Source organism: Alligator sinensis, unplaced genomic scaffold (assembly GCF_000455745.1).
Source record: "Alligator sinensis unplaced genomic scaffold, ASM45574v1 scaffold1264_1, whole genome shotgun sequence".
In the NCBI taxonomy this organism is placed as follows: Eukaryota; Metazoa; Chordata; order Crocodylia; family Alligatoridae; genus Alligator; species Alligator sinensis.
In genome coordinates this window covers 278,953-295,973 of record NW_005842770.1, presented here as the reverse complement: position 1 = coordinate 295,973, position 17,021 = coordinate 278,953, and the positions used below count along the sequence as shown (strand labels likewise).

At 44.1% G+C, this 17,021-nt stretch overlaps 1 protein-coding gene across 6 annotated transcripts in view; it reads left to right on the top strand.

Annotated features, from left to right (window-relative positions):
* Positions 1-17,021, top strand: part of DBR1 (debranching RNA lariats 1) — a 21,256-nt gene that overhangs the window by 2,223 nt on the left and 2,012 nt on the right. Inside the window, exons 4-9 of one of the 6 annotated variants that reach the window (XR_003096467.1) lie at positions 2,175-2,260; positions 5,103-5,327; positions 5,836-5,916; positions 7,478-7,623; positions 11,384-12,241; positions 12,486-12,600. Coding sequence is in view for 1 of the 6 variants with exons in the window: in XM_006034758.3 (XP_006034820.1) it covers positions 2,175-2,260; positions 5,103-5,327; positions 5,836-5,916; positions 7,478-7,623; positions 11,384-12,062 (1,217 nt within the window). In the remaining 5 variants the exon portion in view is untranslated. Of the gene's footprint in view, positions 1-2,174; positions 2,261-5,102; positions 5,328-5,835; positions 5,917-7,477; positions 7,624-11,383; positions 14,825-17,021 lie in introns of those variants that run through there. The other 5 variants (XR_001358851.2, XR_003096468.1, XR_003096466.1 and 2 more) reach the window with 5 other exon arrangements.

Below are 17,021 nucleotides of genomic sequence, written 5' to 3'. Positions count from 1 at the left end.
CCTGCTGTTGACTCTGTGCTACTGCAAAGGCCTGGCACAAACTCCTCAATCTGAATGTCTAGGTGTATCAGCAGAGTGTGTTTTACCTCATCCCTGGAATGCCTAGACTTGCTCAGAGTATGTTGGCAGTTGATTGCTGCAAGGCAAATGCATTCAACAGTTGCGAGTTCCTTTTTGACCATAATTGGCAATGATCCCAGTGTTCTGCAATTTATTTTTGAAATAGACCAATGCTAGAAAATCAAGACTGGTGCCATTTATCTCATCCAGTAAAATTGAGGATTCCTTGATAATGCATAGAATTACTGAGACGCTGGCTTGAGTTGGAATTTGGAGCTGCAGATTTTCAGAATTCCATTTCTTCCTCTGTTCAGTGATATACAAGGGCAGGGAAAGTCTAAGGCATTTGTCTCCCTGCTCCCAAGAAGACAATTTCTTTATATTATGTTAGTCAGTTGGTAAAACACTAATCACCTCAAGTCTTCTTTCTTATTTCCTGTTAGAGGTCAGAGTTTTCAGGGGTCTGTGCTTTTTATGCTTTCTTTGTACTGCCCCTAGCAAGAGACCTCTGAAGAGTGACCTCAGGTGGCTTCCATGCTGTGAAGCTTTGAAGTAGTCCTTTTGCATTTGGCTGTTCTGTTAATTTTGTTGTCATGGCACGCACTAGCTGTATTATAATTGGCTTTGTGATCTCCGAGTGTGGTATTTCCTTGCAGGGAGCCTTTTTTATGCAAGAAGGTTTCTCAAGAAGTGCAGGGTAGTAAATGTTCTGAGGTCTTATGTCCTCGTAGTTTAACATGGAGGTTAAACTTTACTAGTAGACAGTCTGAAACTTTACTAGTAGACATCTGAAAGTTTGCTCTGCAAGTATGGGTTTGACCACAGGCCTGTTCAAAGTACTCATGGTGCAGCATCATGTGCAACAGTCTTTGCAGACCCCAAGGTTGTAAGTCTTGCACTCACTTCATTTAGCAGTAGTCTAGAAGGTTCTGCTCCTTCCCAGGTGAGCACATCTAAATGCCTTTAGTTCAGCAAGCCTAAAACTTTAGGGCCTGTGAAACCTGTTCTCTGATAGTCAGGCCTGCTGACTGGAGACTTTCAGAACAGTCAAATGAGCTTCATCTCCATGCATCTAATCACTACTACTACTGGAATTTGGCTTTTAGTGAGTGATTTGATCTGTTAGCGTTGCAACTAATTTTAGGGATGTAGATCAAACCTTTCCACCACATTTTTATTGAGCCATGTCTAGCTATCCTTGGTGGAATTGTCAGGTCTTTAATTGATCAGTTGTGTGCAATACCAGTCCCACTATATACAATTCTTTAACCAAAACATGAATATCTTGAAGATAAAATAATATTATTTTTACTGTATTCAATAATGTGTTCTCTTGTTAGTTTTCTTCCCATGGAGGATTCTTGGAACTTTTTTTGTACCATGTATTTGGTGGGGGAAGGAGTTATTTACTGGGGGGGGGTGGGTCTCCATATATCAACAAACTGACAAAATGTTATGACCATTCATCTAGTCCAGGGGTGCTCAACCTCCAATTGACCTGTGGAGTTGTGGCATCTGGCTTGTGGGCTCCCCCATGGATTGGGATACTTGGTGGTGGGGGAGTGGCAGCAGTTAATATGACCATCCTCTCCTGTTACCAAATTCCCAAGCCCCATGTGGCCAGTCAGAGCTGGGCCATATACCTCCAACTCCCACACCCTGTGGGGCTGCATCAAGCCCCCTCCTTCCCTCATGGGGATGTGTCAAGCCCTCTTCCCGCTATAGGGCCGGATTGGAGCTAGGCTGCCCCCCTCTCCATGCAGGCACAGGGCACTGCCCATCTAGTCCACCTGGTAAAAAGGTTGAGCACCGCTGATCTTGTCCAACCCCCTGCTCAGCTAGCACTGCTCCACTCTCCTCCCCCCAGAATTGAGGATTGTTGCTGTTCTGTTTTGAATTAGTGCTTCTTAGGAATATTTTTGCCTCCTAGTGGGGGAAAAAACTGGCAGAATAATGGGTACAGCCTAAATATCTTCATATGATCTTAGCCACTGGCAACCAGAAAACTTTGTTTGGCATTTCTACCAGGCACCCATGTGGGTCCAGGAGCTCTGCACAGGGAGGATTATAAGGAAACTGGATACCTGTGACAAGTCTTTCTTAATACATTACAGGACATTTTGAGTGTCCGCCATACAATAGACAAACAATAAGAAGTGCGTACCATGTGAGGAACATTGAAGTCTTCAAACTCAAACAGGTTAGCAAAACTTTTATTTATTTATTTTTGAAGAGGGGAAGATGATATTGGAGCGAGTGAGGGGAATTTAGAGGTGCACTGTTGGTGTTTTCTACAGAATTAAAAAGCAGGCCTGGAAGGGACCTCAGAAGATCACTTAGTCCAGTGGTTCCCAAACTCTGATAGACTGCACACCACCAATTTAAAGTGATACAACCTTAAGTACCAGCAGCACGTTTTTGTCATGTAAAGTAATTATAATAAATCTGTTAATGCGTACTACTGACAGGTTGTCTGCATACCACCGGTGGTACGTGTACCACAGATTGGGAACAGCTGATAGTCCATAGGTTGGCAACCTGTGGCCTTGGCAGCTGGGGCTTTACCTGCATTGCAGTTTTCCCTGCTGCCCAGACACACAGCACTTTTCTATACTGTACTGCAGCTGAGCAGGAAGGAGAAGTGACAGTGACAGCAGCTGGGTCCTGGTGGTGGCCTGCCTAGGAGCTGAGCTAGCCTGCTGCCACAGAATGTTGCTGACTGATTTCATCCAATCCTTTGCTCAAGGCAGGATCACCCGTCTCAATCTTTCCAAATGGCTGTTGTCTAGCCTGCTCTTAAGCTTGCAAGGATGGCAAGTCCACATCAGAACTACGTGCCTTAAACTACTCAAAAGTTTGTTGTGGCTGTCTTCAGCAGAAGGCTAATTGGGAGTGTCCGACTTTGTCTCACAACAGATTCAATCTTCGGTAAATAAGGAAATTTATCAGACAGGTCTCCTTCACATAAACTCTCTTAATTACAGAACTACCAATTATTCAGGGGTACGTAGGCATGTAGGTAAAGTCACATGTGGGAGGGGCAGCCAGAGCTTGTAGCTAAGGCTTTTTTGTTATATTGTGACAGATGTTTGCATTCCCTGTGGCTTCGTTATTTGGTTGGAAGCATACAGTTTTTTTGTAGTGCTGTATAATCTGTCACTAGAGATGTACTGTTTGGGGATTTGAGGTCTAGCTAGGGTTGTACAGTTTGCTGCTCTGCTTTGGTGGGGGGACAGTGGAATGTTGCACTCAACCATAAGTCCTATTAAAATAAAAAAAACCCAAAAAGCAAATTGTGGTTAAACAAGTGTGTGCGCACTTGTGGGTTTCTTTTTCCACTAATGTGTCAAGTGATTTGGGATCAGAAGGGCTGGAAGGGCTTGTTTGACACCTCTGTTGTAAAGGACATAGGAAGAGCAAAGTAGTCTTTGAGAGTGGATGAAGGAGGCCTTGTATGGTTAAAGAGGGATCCCTGCTTTCCCTGACTCCAACCCCATGGTGTCCGTATTCCTGGGGCAGGGAAACTTGCCCAGTGCTTCATCTCCTGAACTACCCGGATTCCCATCAGGCAAGAGCCTCAGTCTAAGATGCTGGAGTTCAGGAGAAACTGTTGGTTCTAGCACAGGGGCTTTTAGTGTCTGTCCCCTGCAAACTCTGCTGCTGTTCCTGGCAGAAGCAAACTTTTCAGCCCAGATTTTCCTCTCTTCCCAAACCATATAAAATAGGAATCAGTCAGCTGGCTTCCTGGGAGGAAATAGAGGTGTAGTGGGCCTTGCCATGGATCACTAATTCTGCCCACTTGGCTACCTTCTCCAGAGATTCCCTGGAAGAGAGTGGTGTATGATGTTCCTTGTTAAGTAGGCTCTCTGCAAACTGGTGGATCAGCTGCCTCGGGATGTCCCCTGACACAGCTGATCCATTTAACTGGGCAAAATATACATCACCTGTTGTCCTACTCATTGATATTGCAGGTGTGATCCTCCTGTGCCCCGTCCTCCCCTCCCATTCACCCCAGGGAATCTCCAGGGTACACAGGGAAAGCTGGTTCTGGTGCAGTCCTGGGGCTGGTATCGGCAGTCCTGGCACTGCACTGGAGTGTTGAACTTGCTTTGGCTTGGTCTTGGGCTGAGATTGTCGGTCTTGGGACCACAATGGAGCAAGTTCAATGCTCTGCACTCCTGGGCTTGAGGCTGTCAGTCATCTGATTGCTGCAATCCCAGGTTCTTGGACTGCCAGAGTAATGAAGATGGGTGCCCAGGGAATCCCAAATATGGGAGCTCAGGCAGGCACTCTCGGGGCTTCAGGGAGCCAATCTTCCATGTCCCAGAATCGGGACATAAAGAATATTTTATCAATTACAAATTAAATCTGGAAGATTGTATCCAGTAGTTTAGAACAAGGGTTGCCAACCGGGGGTACACTTAACCCTGGGGGTACTTGGGAAGGTCCTAGGGCAGCAGTTCCCAACATGCTGCCTGCAGAAGATAAAACTTCAGAAGAATACAAAGTAAAGGGAAGCTGCATTTTGAAGTTGTGGATCTAATGCAATTTTAAGTAATGGATGAGATGATTGAATTGATCTAAACTGTAATATTCATATGGGTGCCCACCGCTTTTTCTTTTAAATTCAAATGTGCACTTGGGCGCACAAACATTCAAAACCCCTGCCCTAGGGGGTATGGACGGGTAGGCGGGGATGGAAAACTACCACCCCATGCTGCCGCCTCCCAGGACCAGGGGAGATGTGGGGGGAGCTCGCATGTGGCAGCCACCACTCTGCACTGCCATTGCTCTGTGTACCACTGTGCACCACCCCCTGCCCCGTGTCTGGCTGCCAGGGGTACACTTATTAAAAGGTTGAAAACCCCTGGTTTAGAAAATAAGGCTTTCATGTCATAGCATCTGTGGTCAGGCAAAGGAGTAGGATGCATCTGTTAATTAATATTTCAAATGCTCTCTTTTGCTATGTGAGTTTGTAATGCTTATAATTTCCAGATAACATTTTCATTCACAATTTGTATGTATTTTTTTTGGATCACTAGCTAAAGCAGCCAATGGATATATTTATGTCTCATGATTGGCCAAGAAGTATATATCACTTTGGAAACAAGAAACAGCTTCTCAAAAAGAAATCCTTCTTCCGACAAGAAGTGGAAAGCAACACATTGGGCAGCCCTGCTGCTTCCGAGCTCCTGCAGCATCTGAAACCCACCTACTGGTTCTCGGCCCATCTGCATGTTAAATTTGCAGCCCTAATGCAGCACCAGGTAAAAAACACAAACCCTAAATAAAAGCAAGTGTCCCATGTACAGCTCAAGTCTCCATTGTCAGTGCCAGGTCTGACTGGCTAAGCTTTGAGTACCACTGCATCCTTCCTCAGGGCTCTGGGTGAGAAGCAGACACAGCAGAGCTAAGTAACAGATGGAACAAGGGCTTGTGTAAAACTCCATGTGTAAATAAAAACAGGATACAAGAGAAATTATCAGGTAGGCAACAGATATAATAGAGAAATGCAATAGAAACCTGATAACTGGAAAAGCAAGATTGTATAAGAGGGTCATTATCACTTATGAACTGCTGAGATTAGCGAGTATCAAATAGACAATGACTTCATGACCCCTTATAATCTGTTATTGGATGTCTCTGAAGTGCAGAGAAATGGCTTAAATTTTAAATCTTATTTTTGAGTCTCCCCTATATCATTTTGATTCAGAATGGCTCCATTATCAAGTTGCTTTACACACTGTCAGTAATAGTTTTATTCTTGTTTCCTAGATGGACACTAAAGAACAGCTGCCAAAAGCAACAAAATTCTTGGCCCTGGATAAATGTCTGCCACACAGAGATTTCCTGCAGGTAAAACCTTCATGAAATGGTCATCTAGTCACATTTTAAGTACTTCATGCATCTCAGTTAAGGAGTGCACTACTTAGCAGCAAGCTGAAGATGAATTCTTCTGTCCAAGTAAATCTAAATTGCTGCTCATGACAGGAGAGAGCTTGTCAAGGTAGGGAAAATCATATCTTCCGTTTCGAGTGTAAGTAAGAGTATTAGTCTCTTATGTTCCTATATAGACTGCTTGCTTCTTGAGCCATGTTACTCACACCCAGTGTACCAACTAATACAGGGTATAGGGCAGCAGGCTAGATAAATGGCGCGGGGCCAGTCCATAGGCTAGATCAAGCCCCACATGCTGGGATTGTGCCCTAGGGCCCTGTGTGCTGAGACTGGGCCTTGGTGGCCTGACAGCCCTGTGGCATCGGACCCCTGCGCTGCTGGTTAAAACCATGCACACACACTCTGGCATGCAGGGCTCAGGGCTTTCTGCAGCTCCAGAAATTTGGCAGTAGGGGAGTCATGCTGCTGCTCCTCTGCTGCCAAATTTTTGGACCCATAGGAAGCCCTGTGGACAACGTAGCACTGGGCGCTGGATCCAGCCTGTGGGCTGGGGGTCTAACACCCCTGGTATATGGTAGTAGCTCATCAGTGTTATAGGCCAGAATGACACTATCTTCTTACTATGAGCTGTGTCCCAGTGACCTGCTGTAGTTGTTGGAATTCTGTCTTTGGGGAAAAGAGCTGTGTGACAGATGTCATATAAAATACCCAGAGTATTAGGGGGGGAAAAAATGGTCTGAAGAAGATGTGCTTCCTCAGTGTCCTGGGGAGGACTCCCAAGGCAGGCTGGAAAAGACTGACTTTTTCCTGGAGCTAAGGCTGCTTCCCCATGTGTGCCTAGCCCCCTGGGATGGTTTTTTGGACGGGCAACTTGATTCTATCATCTCATCCGTTTTCTTTGAGGTTAAACTGTTGCACCATATGCTGCATGGGGCTATGTCATGATTAGTTCACAAGCTGGAACTGCTGGAGAAAGCTGCAACTTTCTTTGGCGAGTGGGGTATCTTGGCAAGAGCATAATGTCTGTGCTCCAGGATTTAAGCTGTGAATGGCCTGGAATCAGGTGGAATTGTTGTATGCACCCACATTCAGTAGATGTGCTAATGCCTAGAACTCTTTCAATATTATGAGAGGATAGTTGACAGGACATTCTTGAGCATTCCCAAACATGGATTGGCTTATTTGCGTTAAAGTGGTGGTGAAGACAAGGGTTTTAAATTGTTACCAGCCCTCATTGAAGTCTGTAGGGGAGTCCATTTGCTAATTGGAATTAAAAATTGAAGTTACTTTTTTCTTCTCTCCTCTTTAACCTGAATTAAGAACACCTGTGCACACTGCAAAAGAGAGAGAGGGTCAGTTATTTCTAGCTATGCTTTGGCTGAGTAAGTTTTAGTTGAGGCTGTTTTAACTTGGTTTTTGTAACATTGAATAACTGCTAAGACTCCTGGAGAGTGTGCTATTGTTAAGATAATATCAGTAAAATAAGGCATTTCTTTTGTCCAATATTATTTTTCCCAAGATTATAGACATAGACCATGACCCCAATGCATCAGACTCTCTGGAGTATGATCCTGAGTGGCTTGCTGTTCTCAAGGCAACCAACGATCTCATCAATGTAACTCAAAACTCATGGAATATGCCAGAAAACAATGGCCTCCATGCAAAGTAAGTAAAAGAAAGAATTGCTAAAGTAAGTTATGGGTTGAAAGAATGTGCTGTAAAGAAGTTATTTTGAATAGACAATCAGGCCACAGTTCCAGTCTAATGGTTGCTGCAGTCACTGGTACAAGCAGAACTTCTGAAGTAGTTGTTGGATATGAAAATTTGCATTTAACCCTGGAAGCAGAGAACTAAGGTGTCCTAGAGCCTGTGCTGCTCCTTGTAAGCATGTACTGCTCTCAGGCTTAGAAGTGCGTGCTGCCTTGAAGGAACATGAATTGGTGAATCCTCACATTTATTTCAATATTTGCATGAAAAAAAGTCTTCCATAACACTGAACTGAAGGGATAGACATAGCATTTGTATGCACTGGTATAGCTTCATCTTTTTAACAAAAAAATGTAATTAATGTAACATTTGTAAATGCTGTTACTAAAATTACAGGTTCAAGGTTTTCTTTTTAGTTTGCAGATTTTTTTCCCTTTGAAGAAATCGCCGTACTGGTTTCCTAAGCAGCACATAGTCACAGACCACACATCCTTTGGTTAATATTGTATTTTCATGTACAGGGGATCTGGTAGTCTAGATATGACTGTTTAAAGAACCCTGTTGCTGCTAGAAGAAAGAAACAAGAAGATGACCTGAAGGCTTAAAGAAAGCCTTCTGGTGCATGGTATAGCTGGATGTGCAGTGCAGTCAGAGGGTTCTTGACCTCCTGTAAAGCAGGGAAGTCGGGCCCGAGGCTTGGTCCTGACTGCAGCTCAGGCTGGCATTGCCAGCTTCTGCTGTGTGGAGATGAGCAGGAAAAGGTTTGCAGTCAGGGGACCTCATTTTCTTCACCAGTGGGGTTTCAGCACGAGGGGGAAGAAGGAATTTGGGAACCCCCATTAGAGATGAAGCTTCAGTGCACAGAGTAAGAGGATCTGAGGCAGAGGACAAGGGGAGGTTCAGCCCTGCCTTTGTCTTGAGGAAGTCGAGAGAAGTCTCTGAAGCCTCTCTGAGCACTTCAGAATGACCTGTAGCTAAAGCTTATCTGGGATCCAAGGTATTCTAACTCTCCCCTAACTGCCACAGGCTTCATAGTGAGGGTGGGAATGGGGAGAAAAGTCCCCATCAGAGAAGAGAACATGGAGTACTCAGACATGAACATCCCCTGGGATCTGCTTCTCTGGACACTCCTGAATGCAGTCTGGTAGTGTAGAGGAATGCTGTACCAGCTCCTGTGGAACAAACCTGCTTGGATGTTGTGAGGTCAGCTGCACCTTTGCTGGCAGCTGCTCTCTAAGCAAGAGAGATCAGACTCCAGCTTCTCTCTGGGGCAGCAGAAGAGGCTGAGGAAGGATGGTAGTTAATATCTACCCTAGGATCTGTGAGAGCTTGATTCAGTTTCCTGCACTGCTGTAGGTTTTGTGAGTGACCTTGACAAAGTTGCTTAGTCTCTGGGTGTCTGTTTCCTACCTGTAAAATGGGATATCAGCATTCCTCACCCTCACATGTGTTGGGATAAATGCACCTTACACTTGTGAAGTGTTAGGATACTTCAGTAACAAGGGGCTGTGTTATTACTTTACAGCCCAAATAAGGAGAGGCAGTGGAGAATGCTGCGTATTTTAAGGATGCTTTTGCTGAAACTGTCCTGTACCATGAACCTGCAAGAAGTTTGCTGGGGTCCTTTGACAGGGTTGCCTAAGTGCTGCCTTCTGCTTTCGCATATCAAGCTGACAATGAAAGCTGTGTCCCTGATAGGAAACTTATCACTAAGCACAGTGTTAAAGACTTGTTCACTGAAACCCAGGGCTGGATGTTGCCATTTGAATGTCTTCCCAGGGATTATAAGGGTACTCTAGACTTTAAGAGTCATGAGAAGAGACTATTCACAGGGAAGGAGCAGCAGTAGTTGCCTTGATGGGTTGATAGAAACCTAAAATGAGCCAGGCTTGTAATCCTTCAGCCACAGATCCTCACTTCTGTCTCTGGTCTGACAGCTTGCTCTGTCAGAGCACTGAGATTTGAGAAAATACTCCAGTGACATGCTCATGTTTCACTGGCACGTATGTGTATGTTCATCTATCAGTGCTGTACTCATTTTTACATGTTATGTAAAACTAAGTGGAGTTTACATTATGACACATGATATCACATGCAATGTAGATTAAAAATGCAACATTTGCCTGTTGAGTTTAGACAAATATATTGAAGTCAGCATGCAAAACTCCACTCCCAACCTAAAGATTGTTCAGTAAAAGAACTGACATTAAAATTTGGCCAGGTGAGCGCTCTTCCTTTTTTACTTCTCTTAAAAACAAATGTAATGCCTGCTATGTATTTTGGAGAAATATCATCTGAAACATCACCCATAGTCATTTAAGATCACAACTCTTTTTATAGCTTTTGATGTAAAGTATAAACATTGTGCACCTGATAAATGGGAAACCACTTTAAAAATGTCTGGTCTAATTGAGCATCAATTTATCTTTCTATTGTAACTTGTGTTATTGCCAGCCATAATATTTTGAAAAGTTCAGACCATCCGTCAGTATAAAGCAGTTGTGCCTCTAACGAGAATAACTGTAGATGCTTTTGGCTTCCACACTTTGATAAAGGATGTAGGGGGAAAAAATGGAGAAGGTGCAGTTAAACCACAAAAACTATCTGAGGGTTAGAGACGATGCCTTTTTACTGAGAAATAGGGTGTCTGCACCATGTTCCCAGTGCAGGAAGGGACAAATTCTTGTGAGCTGGTCACCCAACTGCTCCTGCTGGCTTGGGTAAAACCCAGGAATGTGGTGATGAAGGCACTTCAGCCCTTCCTGGGGCTACTGTCGAGCACACAAGATAACCCTTTTCCCTCCACCCCCATTTAAAGATCACTCTCTTAAGTGGCTTCACTGCCACACTTCTGGGTTTAGTGCAAGTGGGCAGGGTGCTCAAGGGTGCCCCTCCCTGGGGGTGTCCTGGACACCTTGTAGGCATAGCTGTAGAGATTGATCAGTTTTATCTTCTCAATGATGGAAGGGTCACTTGAGCGGCATAGAAGTGCCTTCACATGGGGAAGAGAGTACTGAAGAACTAACAGCTGGCAATTGAAGCCAGATGAACTCAAATTCTGCTCAAACTTAATGGAGCAAATAGTCAAAGGAAGTAATGGTTTCTGCCTTAATTTCTTCATTTAAGCTTGGATGACTGTGTAGAAGATAGGCTTTATCTCAACACAAGTTACAGAAGCCAATATAAGGGAAATTGGGTGAAATAGAGGGGGATATAAAGCTCAGGTGAGAGAATCTTATGGTTCCTTCTTGCTTTAAACTCCCTGAATTCCCCATCCCACGCATGTTAAAAAAGGAGTATGTGACTATTCCCAAGGTCAGGCTGTGCTTATAAAGTACCGTTTAGTGCTATTTCACAGTTGGTCCCAACCCAGCTTGTGTGGCGAGGTGCATGAAAAGCTGACTGCACAGAATACTGGTTTCTTCCATGTTTATCTTGCCACTTGGTTATAGTAAAACGGCTTGGAAACCAAAGTAAATTTCCAGACTAGGATGCTAAATATATATTACATTCTGTTCAGTTAGGGTTCATGTCATAGTTTATTGGAATCCTCATACCAAGTGAGGTAGTATACATTTCTTGGGGAAAGCACTTGAAAAATTAAATGTTGCTGATGGGTAAAGTGGTTTAGTGTTAATGTCTTTAAAGAGAACCATAGGTGGGGGGAACACGAGATACATTTTGACTTATTTTTCTCATAAAAACTTAATTCTTCTAGGTGGGATTACAGTGCAACAGAAGAAGCTATCAAAGAGGTATTGGAAGAGATGAACCATAATCTCAAAATTCCTGTTAACTTCTCTCTGACAGCTGCTTGTTATGATCCCAACAAACCTCAGAGACACCTAGAACCAGTTCATGTCATCAATCCTCAGACCACTGAATTTTGTGCCCAGTTTGGCCTCATTGACATTAACAACAAGATCCAGCAAGTGAAAGAAGAAGGTTCTGTTCGTGGGGAATATGAAGAGGAGGAGGAAGAAGAGAGAGACAGTACTGGGTCAGCAGAGGAACCCAGTGAATATAATACAGATAGTTCTGGGTTGTCTTTGTCCATTAACCCAGATGAAATTATGCTGGATGAAGAGGGTGGAGATGAAGAGCTGAGCACATGTTCTGTGGATCCTTCACCTGATCACCCTCCTGACTTTTCTGCAAGCTTTTCTGACATCAGAATCATGCCAGATTCCATGATGGTATCATCTGATGATGCAATGGATTCCACCAATGAGGAACTGGAGAAATCTGGTGGGAGTAAGCAGACAGAAGAAAAGATCTTAAATGAGAGATCCTTAAAGCGTATTGGGAAAAATGAGAATGGCAATAGTGGCGTGAAGAAAATTAAGAGGCGGAATCAAGCTATCTACGCTGCAGAGGAAGAAGATAAAGTAGAATGAAAACGTCTGAGCATTACATTTCTTAACTTTCCATGCTGACCCTACCTCCTTGGCGGTGGTGTGCGGACTATCATGAACTTCTAATGCTTTTAAAATTAAGTGTTTGAACTGATCCATGCAATGGAATAAGACTGTATAGTTAACTACAGAGGTTTCTGCGGGGAAGGACCATCTATTTAGTTAAGTAAATGTCTAAGCAGGAAGCAGAGCTTTTCGAGGAGTCTTCAAGTTTAGGCATAAGCAGTTGGCTTTTGCTTCAGCTTTTGATAATTAATTCATTTTATTTACGTTCTGCTGTGCCTCTGTGTCAAGTTTATAATACTTGGTTAACATGAAAATTTCCTTAAGTTATAATTCGGGTGGGAGAAAGAGGATCAGAGTTTGGTATGATGCAGTTGCATTACCTTTATTGCTTTCTTGCAGTTTGTCACCTTCGTACCAATTAGTTACTGCAGACGGTTATCGCAGTGTGGTTAGAGCAGTATTCCCAAGATAGAAGCAGCAAGAGAAGAAAGTAGTAATGGTTTTGTCTCTGGAGGTACTGGTCATGCAGTGGGAAATCCTGGTAATCGGTGTTTTTAAGCAAACATTATGAATGTCTGCTCTTGAGTTGTCTAATTCAGTGGTGCTTAACCTTTTTGTCCGGCAGGCTGGATGGGTAATGTTCGGTTCTTTCATGGGCTGGTTCTGGCAGTGGACCCAATCCTGTACCTGGGGCAAGTACAGTAGGGCCCCTTCCAGCTGTGCAGAGTGGGGCAGGGAGCAGCCTGGTCCTAATCCAGCCATGCCAGGGAAGGGGGTATGGCCCAGCAACAACCTAGGTGGGGCGGGCGCAAATCCACCCCGAAGAGGGGAGGGGGCATGGCTCAACCCCACAGGAGGAAGGGGACACGTCTCAGCCTTGTGGAGGGGTAAGGGGGAAGCGGGCTTGGCCAAGTGGTGCGGGATTGTGGGGGCGGGGGGTGGCTTGGCCCAGACTTGGCTGGGCAGAGGGAAAGTGGCATGGTCCAGACCCACATAGAGCTGGGGGAGGAGAAGGGGATATGGGCTGGCTCCAAACCAGTGGGAAGGTCTGTGGCCTAGCTGTGTGGGGCAAGGGTTGTGGCCTGTCTGCAACCCACTGAACAGGGCTTGGGATTTTGGCAGCGGGGTTGAGTGGTGATATTACCTGCCACTGCTCCCCCACTGCCAATTGTCCTGATCTGTGGGGGAGCTCCACATGGCAGAGGTTGAGCATCCTTGGTCTAATTGTCATTTGTAATTAGTTTTGACATACTAAAAAGTATTCACACTGTGGACATTAAGCATCATGACTGAAGGCTGTAGTACCATAGAGGAGCGTGCAATTCTTTTCTAATAGAAGCTCTCTATTTTTTTGCCTCTGTCTCTCCTAAAAGTTCAGAGTAGTAGTTAATTATTAAATTATTAAAAAGCCCTGGATTTCTGTATTTATATCACTGCCTTAGAAATGCTCTGTGTGAATCGTGGTAGGTGGTCATGTTTGATTTCAGTGGAAGGGGCTGGAGCTTATAAACTTACAGGTAGGGCTGGTGGTAATGCCTGTATTTTTATTGCTACCTGACAATGTTTCCAAGAAGGCCCGATTTTTTTGAGTTGCTGAATTTTGCCAGAATTTAGGAACCTAAGAAATGACACGTGCACATTCACACCCTTCAAAAGAATGCTAAAGTTTCAAAGTCAAGTACCCAAAAGTTAGGAAATTCCAAAACTAAGGTGGTCTGTGTAATTTTAATGGTGTCCTTGTGTTTGTGCCTTAAAGTAATTCTAGAGTTATATGATCACACTTTTTTTTTTTTTTTTCCAAATATTAAACTCTGCCTTATTCAGTGCAGAGGGGTGACATGCTAAAGAGTTAATTCTTCTCTGTTTTGTTTTATTCTCATTCTCCCATGCCCTGTTTAATGCAAATCATTCACACTTCTCTCTCAGTACAAAGCTAGCTTCCTTAAGAGAGTCCTCATCACCTTAGCAAAGGAGTGTTTTGCAAACCATTAATTGTTCTTCAGTCATGTTCTTGGATAAAGTGATGTCCCCCTTCTGTGGATGAGAATCTGCGCAACAGATTCATTGAAGTCCATGTACAAGCGAACTCAAAGTGCTCAATTTGCACCTCATTTGGATTTGATTTTATTTATTTATTTATTTATTTTTAATGGACATGGGCACTACTTGAAGGCAATGGGTACTGTTCTTTGAAAAGAGATCTGTGCAGCATCTGGCAAACCAGACTTTAGCCTTGGGTTGTGCATTCAAGTGAAAGAACACGCAGGTAATAGTTACCTGTGGAAAATGAGTGATCAATTGCCCACTACCACATGGAAATTGCATGGCAGGGAGCCAGGGATGTAATACAGTTCTCCAGGGTGGCAGTCAGTTCCTTTTATATATGAAAACATGCTTGCAGTTTTTCCTATCGTATTTACTATAAGCTTTGCATTCAAACAGGGCAGGGCATCCTACTAACAGCTGCCTTTTTAATGTTCAACCCCGATTGGTTTCCTGTGTACTGTCCTTCCTGGGTATTAACTGAATCAGAACTCCAGTAGATCAGAATGTGTGATAATGTGATTTAAGATGATTAATGTCTGTGTCCCAGAGGGCCAAACTAAGATTGCACAGAAACCTTAATATTTGGATTTACAAACTTGAGTACTTGACTTAAAATCTTTACTACTGGTTTTAATGTCCTTTTGTGTGTGCAATTCATTTAGAATAAATACCAATCATCTCTTCTAATCTTAGCCCCCTGTCAAACTGTTCCAAAAAGGGTATGTTATCTGCTGTACTCCTTCACCTTCTCTTAGCCACATACACAGTTCATTAAAGGGAAAGAAAACCATTTGTATAGGTAAGGAAGTCAAACTACTGAGAGTCGAAATACAGTTTGAGATGAAGCAAAACTGCAGACATTTTATATAACTATTTAGTTAAGTAGACTGTTCTGTAGTGTGAGCAAATGCTCATGTCATCAAAGACACTGGGCACTGAAATGACTTAGAGGATCTTCTGTTTAGGTATCTAAAAGACTTAAATATGTTTGCATTTCCTTATGCTTCAAGAGGCATTTTCCCAAAGCTTCAGAACCATGCAATTTTATTAACACAATATGTGGTATAGACAAGAATTTTATTGTTCTAAAGAACCACAGATAATTAAGGTTGGAAGGGACCTCAAGAGGTCACATCTAGTCCAACCCCCTGCTCAAAGCAGGACCAGCCCCAACTAGATCATTCCAGCCCAAGCTTTGTGAAGCCAAGTCTTAAAAACCTCCAAGGATGGAGAGTCCACCACCGACCCAGGTAACCTGTTCCAGTGTTTTACTACCCTCCCAGTGAGTTTTTCCTAATATCTAGCCTAAACTTCCTTTGCTGCAACTTAAAACCATTACTCTTTGTCCTGTCATCTGCCATCACTGAGAACAGTACAGCTCCATCCTCTTTGGAAACCCCCTTCAGGCAGTTGAAGGCTGCTATTAAATCCCTTCTCAAGCCATTTCCCTTAGCCTCTCCAAGTCATGTGCCCTAGCCCCCTAACCTTTTTCATTGCCTTCTGCTGGACTCTCCAATATGTCTACATCCTTTCTGTAGTGGGGGGCCTGAAACTGGACATGGGATTCCAGATATGGCCTCACCAATACTGAATAGAGGGGAAGAATCACTTCACTCGATCTGCTGGCAGTGCTTCTACTAGTGCAGCCCAGTATGCTGTCACAAGAGCACACTGTTGGTTTATATTTGGCTTACTGTCCACTGTAACCCCCAGGTCCTGTTCTGCAGAACTGCTGTTTTGCCAGTCAGTCCCCAGCTTGTACTGGTGCATGGGTTTTCTTCCATCCTAAATACAGGACTTTGTCTTTATTTTGAACCCCATGCGTTTTCTTTTGGTTCAGTCCTCCAATTTGTTGAGGTCTGTCAGATTTCTATCCCTACCCTCCAGCATATCCACTACTCCCCCCCAAGCTTGATGTCATCTGCATGCTTGCTGAGGGTGCGCTCTATGCCATCTTCCAGATCAATAATGAAGATATTGAACAAAACTGGCCCCAAGACTGACCCCTGAGGCACTCCACTTGACACTGGCTGCTAACTAGACATCAAACCATTGACTACTGCCCTCTGAGCCTGATGATCCAGCCAGCTTTCTGTCCACCTTACAGTCCATTCACCCAACCTGTACTTCTTTAGCTTGCTTGCGAAAATGTTGTGGGAGAACATATCAAAAGCCTTGCTAAAGTCAAGGTATATCATGTCCACTGCTCTCCCCACATCCATAGAGCCAGTCATGTCATCCTAGAAGGTGATCAGGTTGGTCAAGCATGACTTGCCCTTGGTGAATCCATGCTGACTGTTCCTAATCACCTTCTCCTCCAAGTGCTTAGAAGCGGATTCCTTGAGGACCTGCTCCATGATTTTTCTGGGGAGTGAGGTGAGGCTGACCCATCTGTAGTTCCCCAGATCCTACTTCTTTCCTTTCTTAAAGATGGGCATTATATTTTCCCTTTTCCAGTTGTCTAGGACCTCTCCTGATTGCCATGAGTTTTCAGAGACGGCCAGTGGCTCTGCTATCGCATCAACCAACTTCAGCATCCTTGGGTGCATTGTCTCTGACGCCATGGACTTGTACATGTCCAGCTTTTCTAAATAGTCCCTAACTTGTTCCTTTGCTACTGTAAGCTGCTCACCCCCTCCCCAAGCTGTGCTGCCAGGTGCAGTATTTTCATAGTCGCTAGGGTCAGGAGGGACCTGATCAGATCATCTAGCCTGACCCCCTGCCGCAGGCAGAAATGAATGCTGAGTTCACAAGACCGCAGAAAGGTGATCGTCCAACCTCCTCTTGAATTTGCCCAAGGTAGGGGCGAGGACCACTTCCCTGGGAAGTTGGTTCCAGATTTTGGCCACCCTAACTGTAAAATATTGCCTTCTGATCTCTAACCTAAAC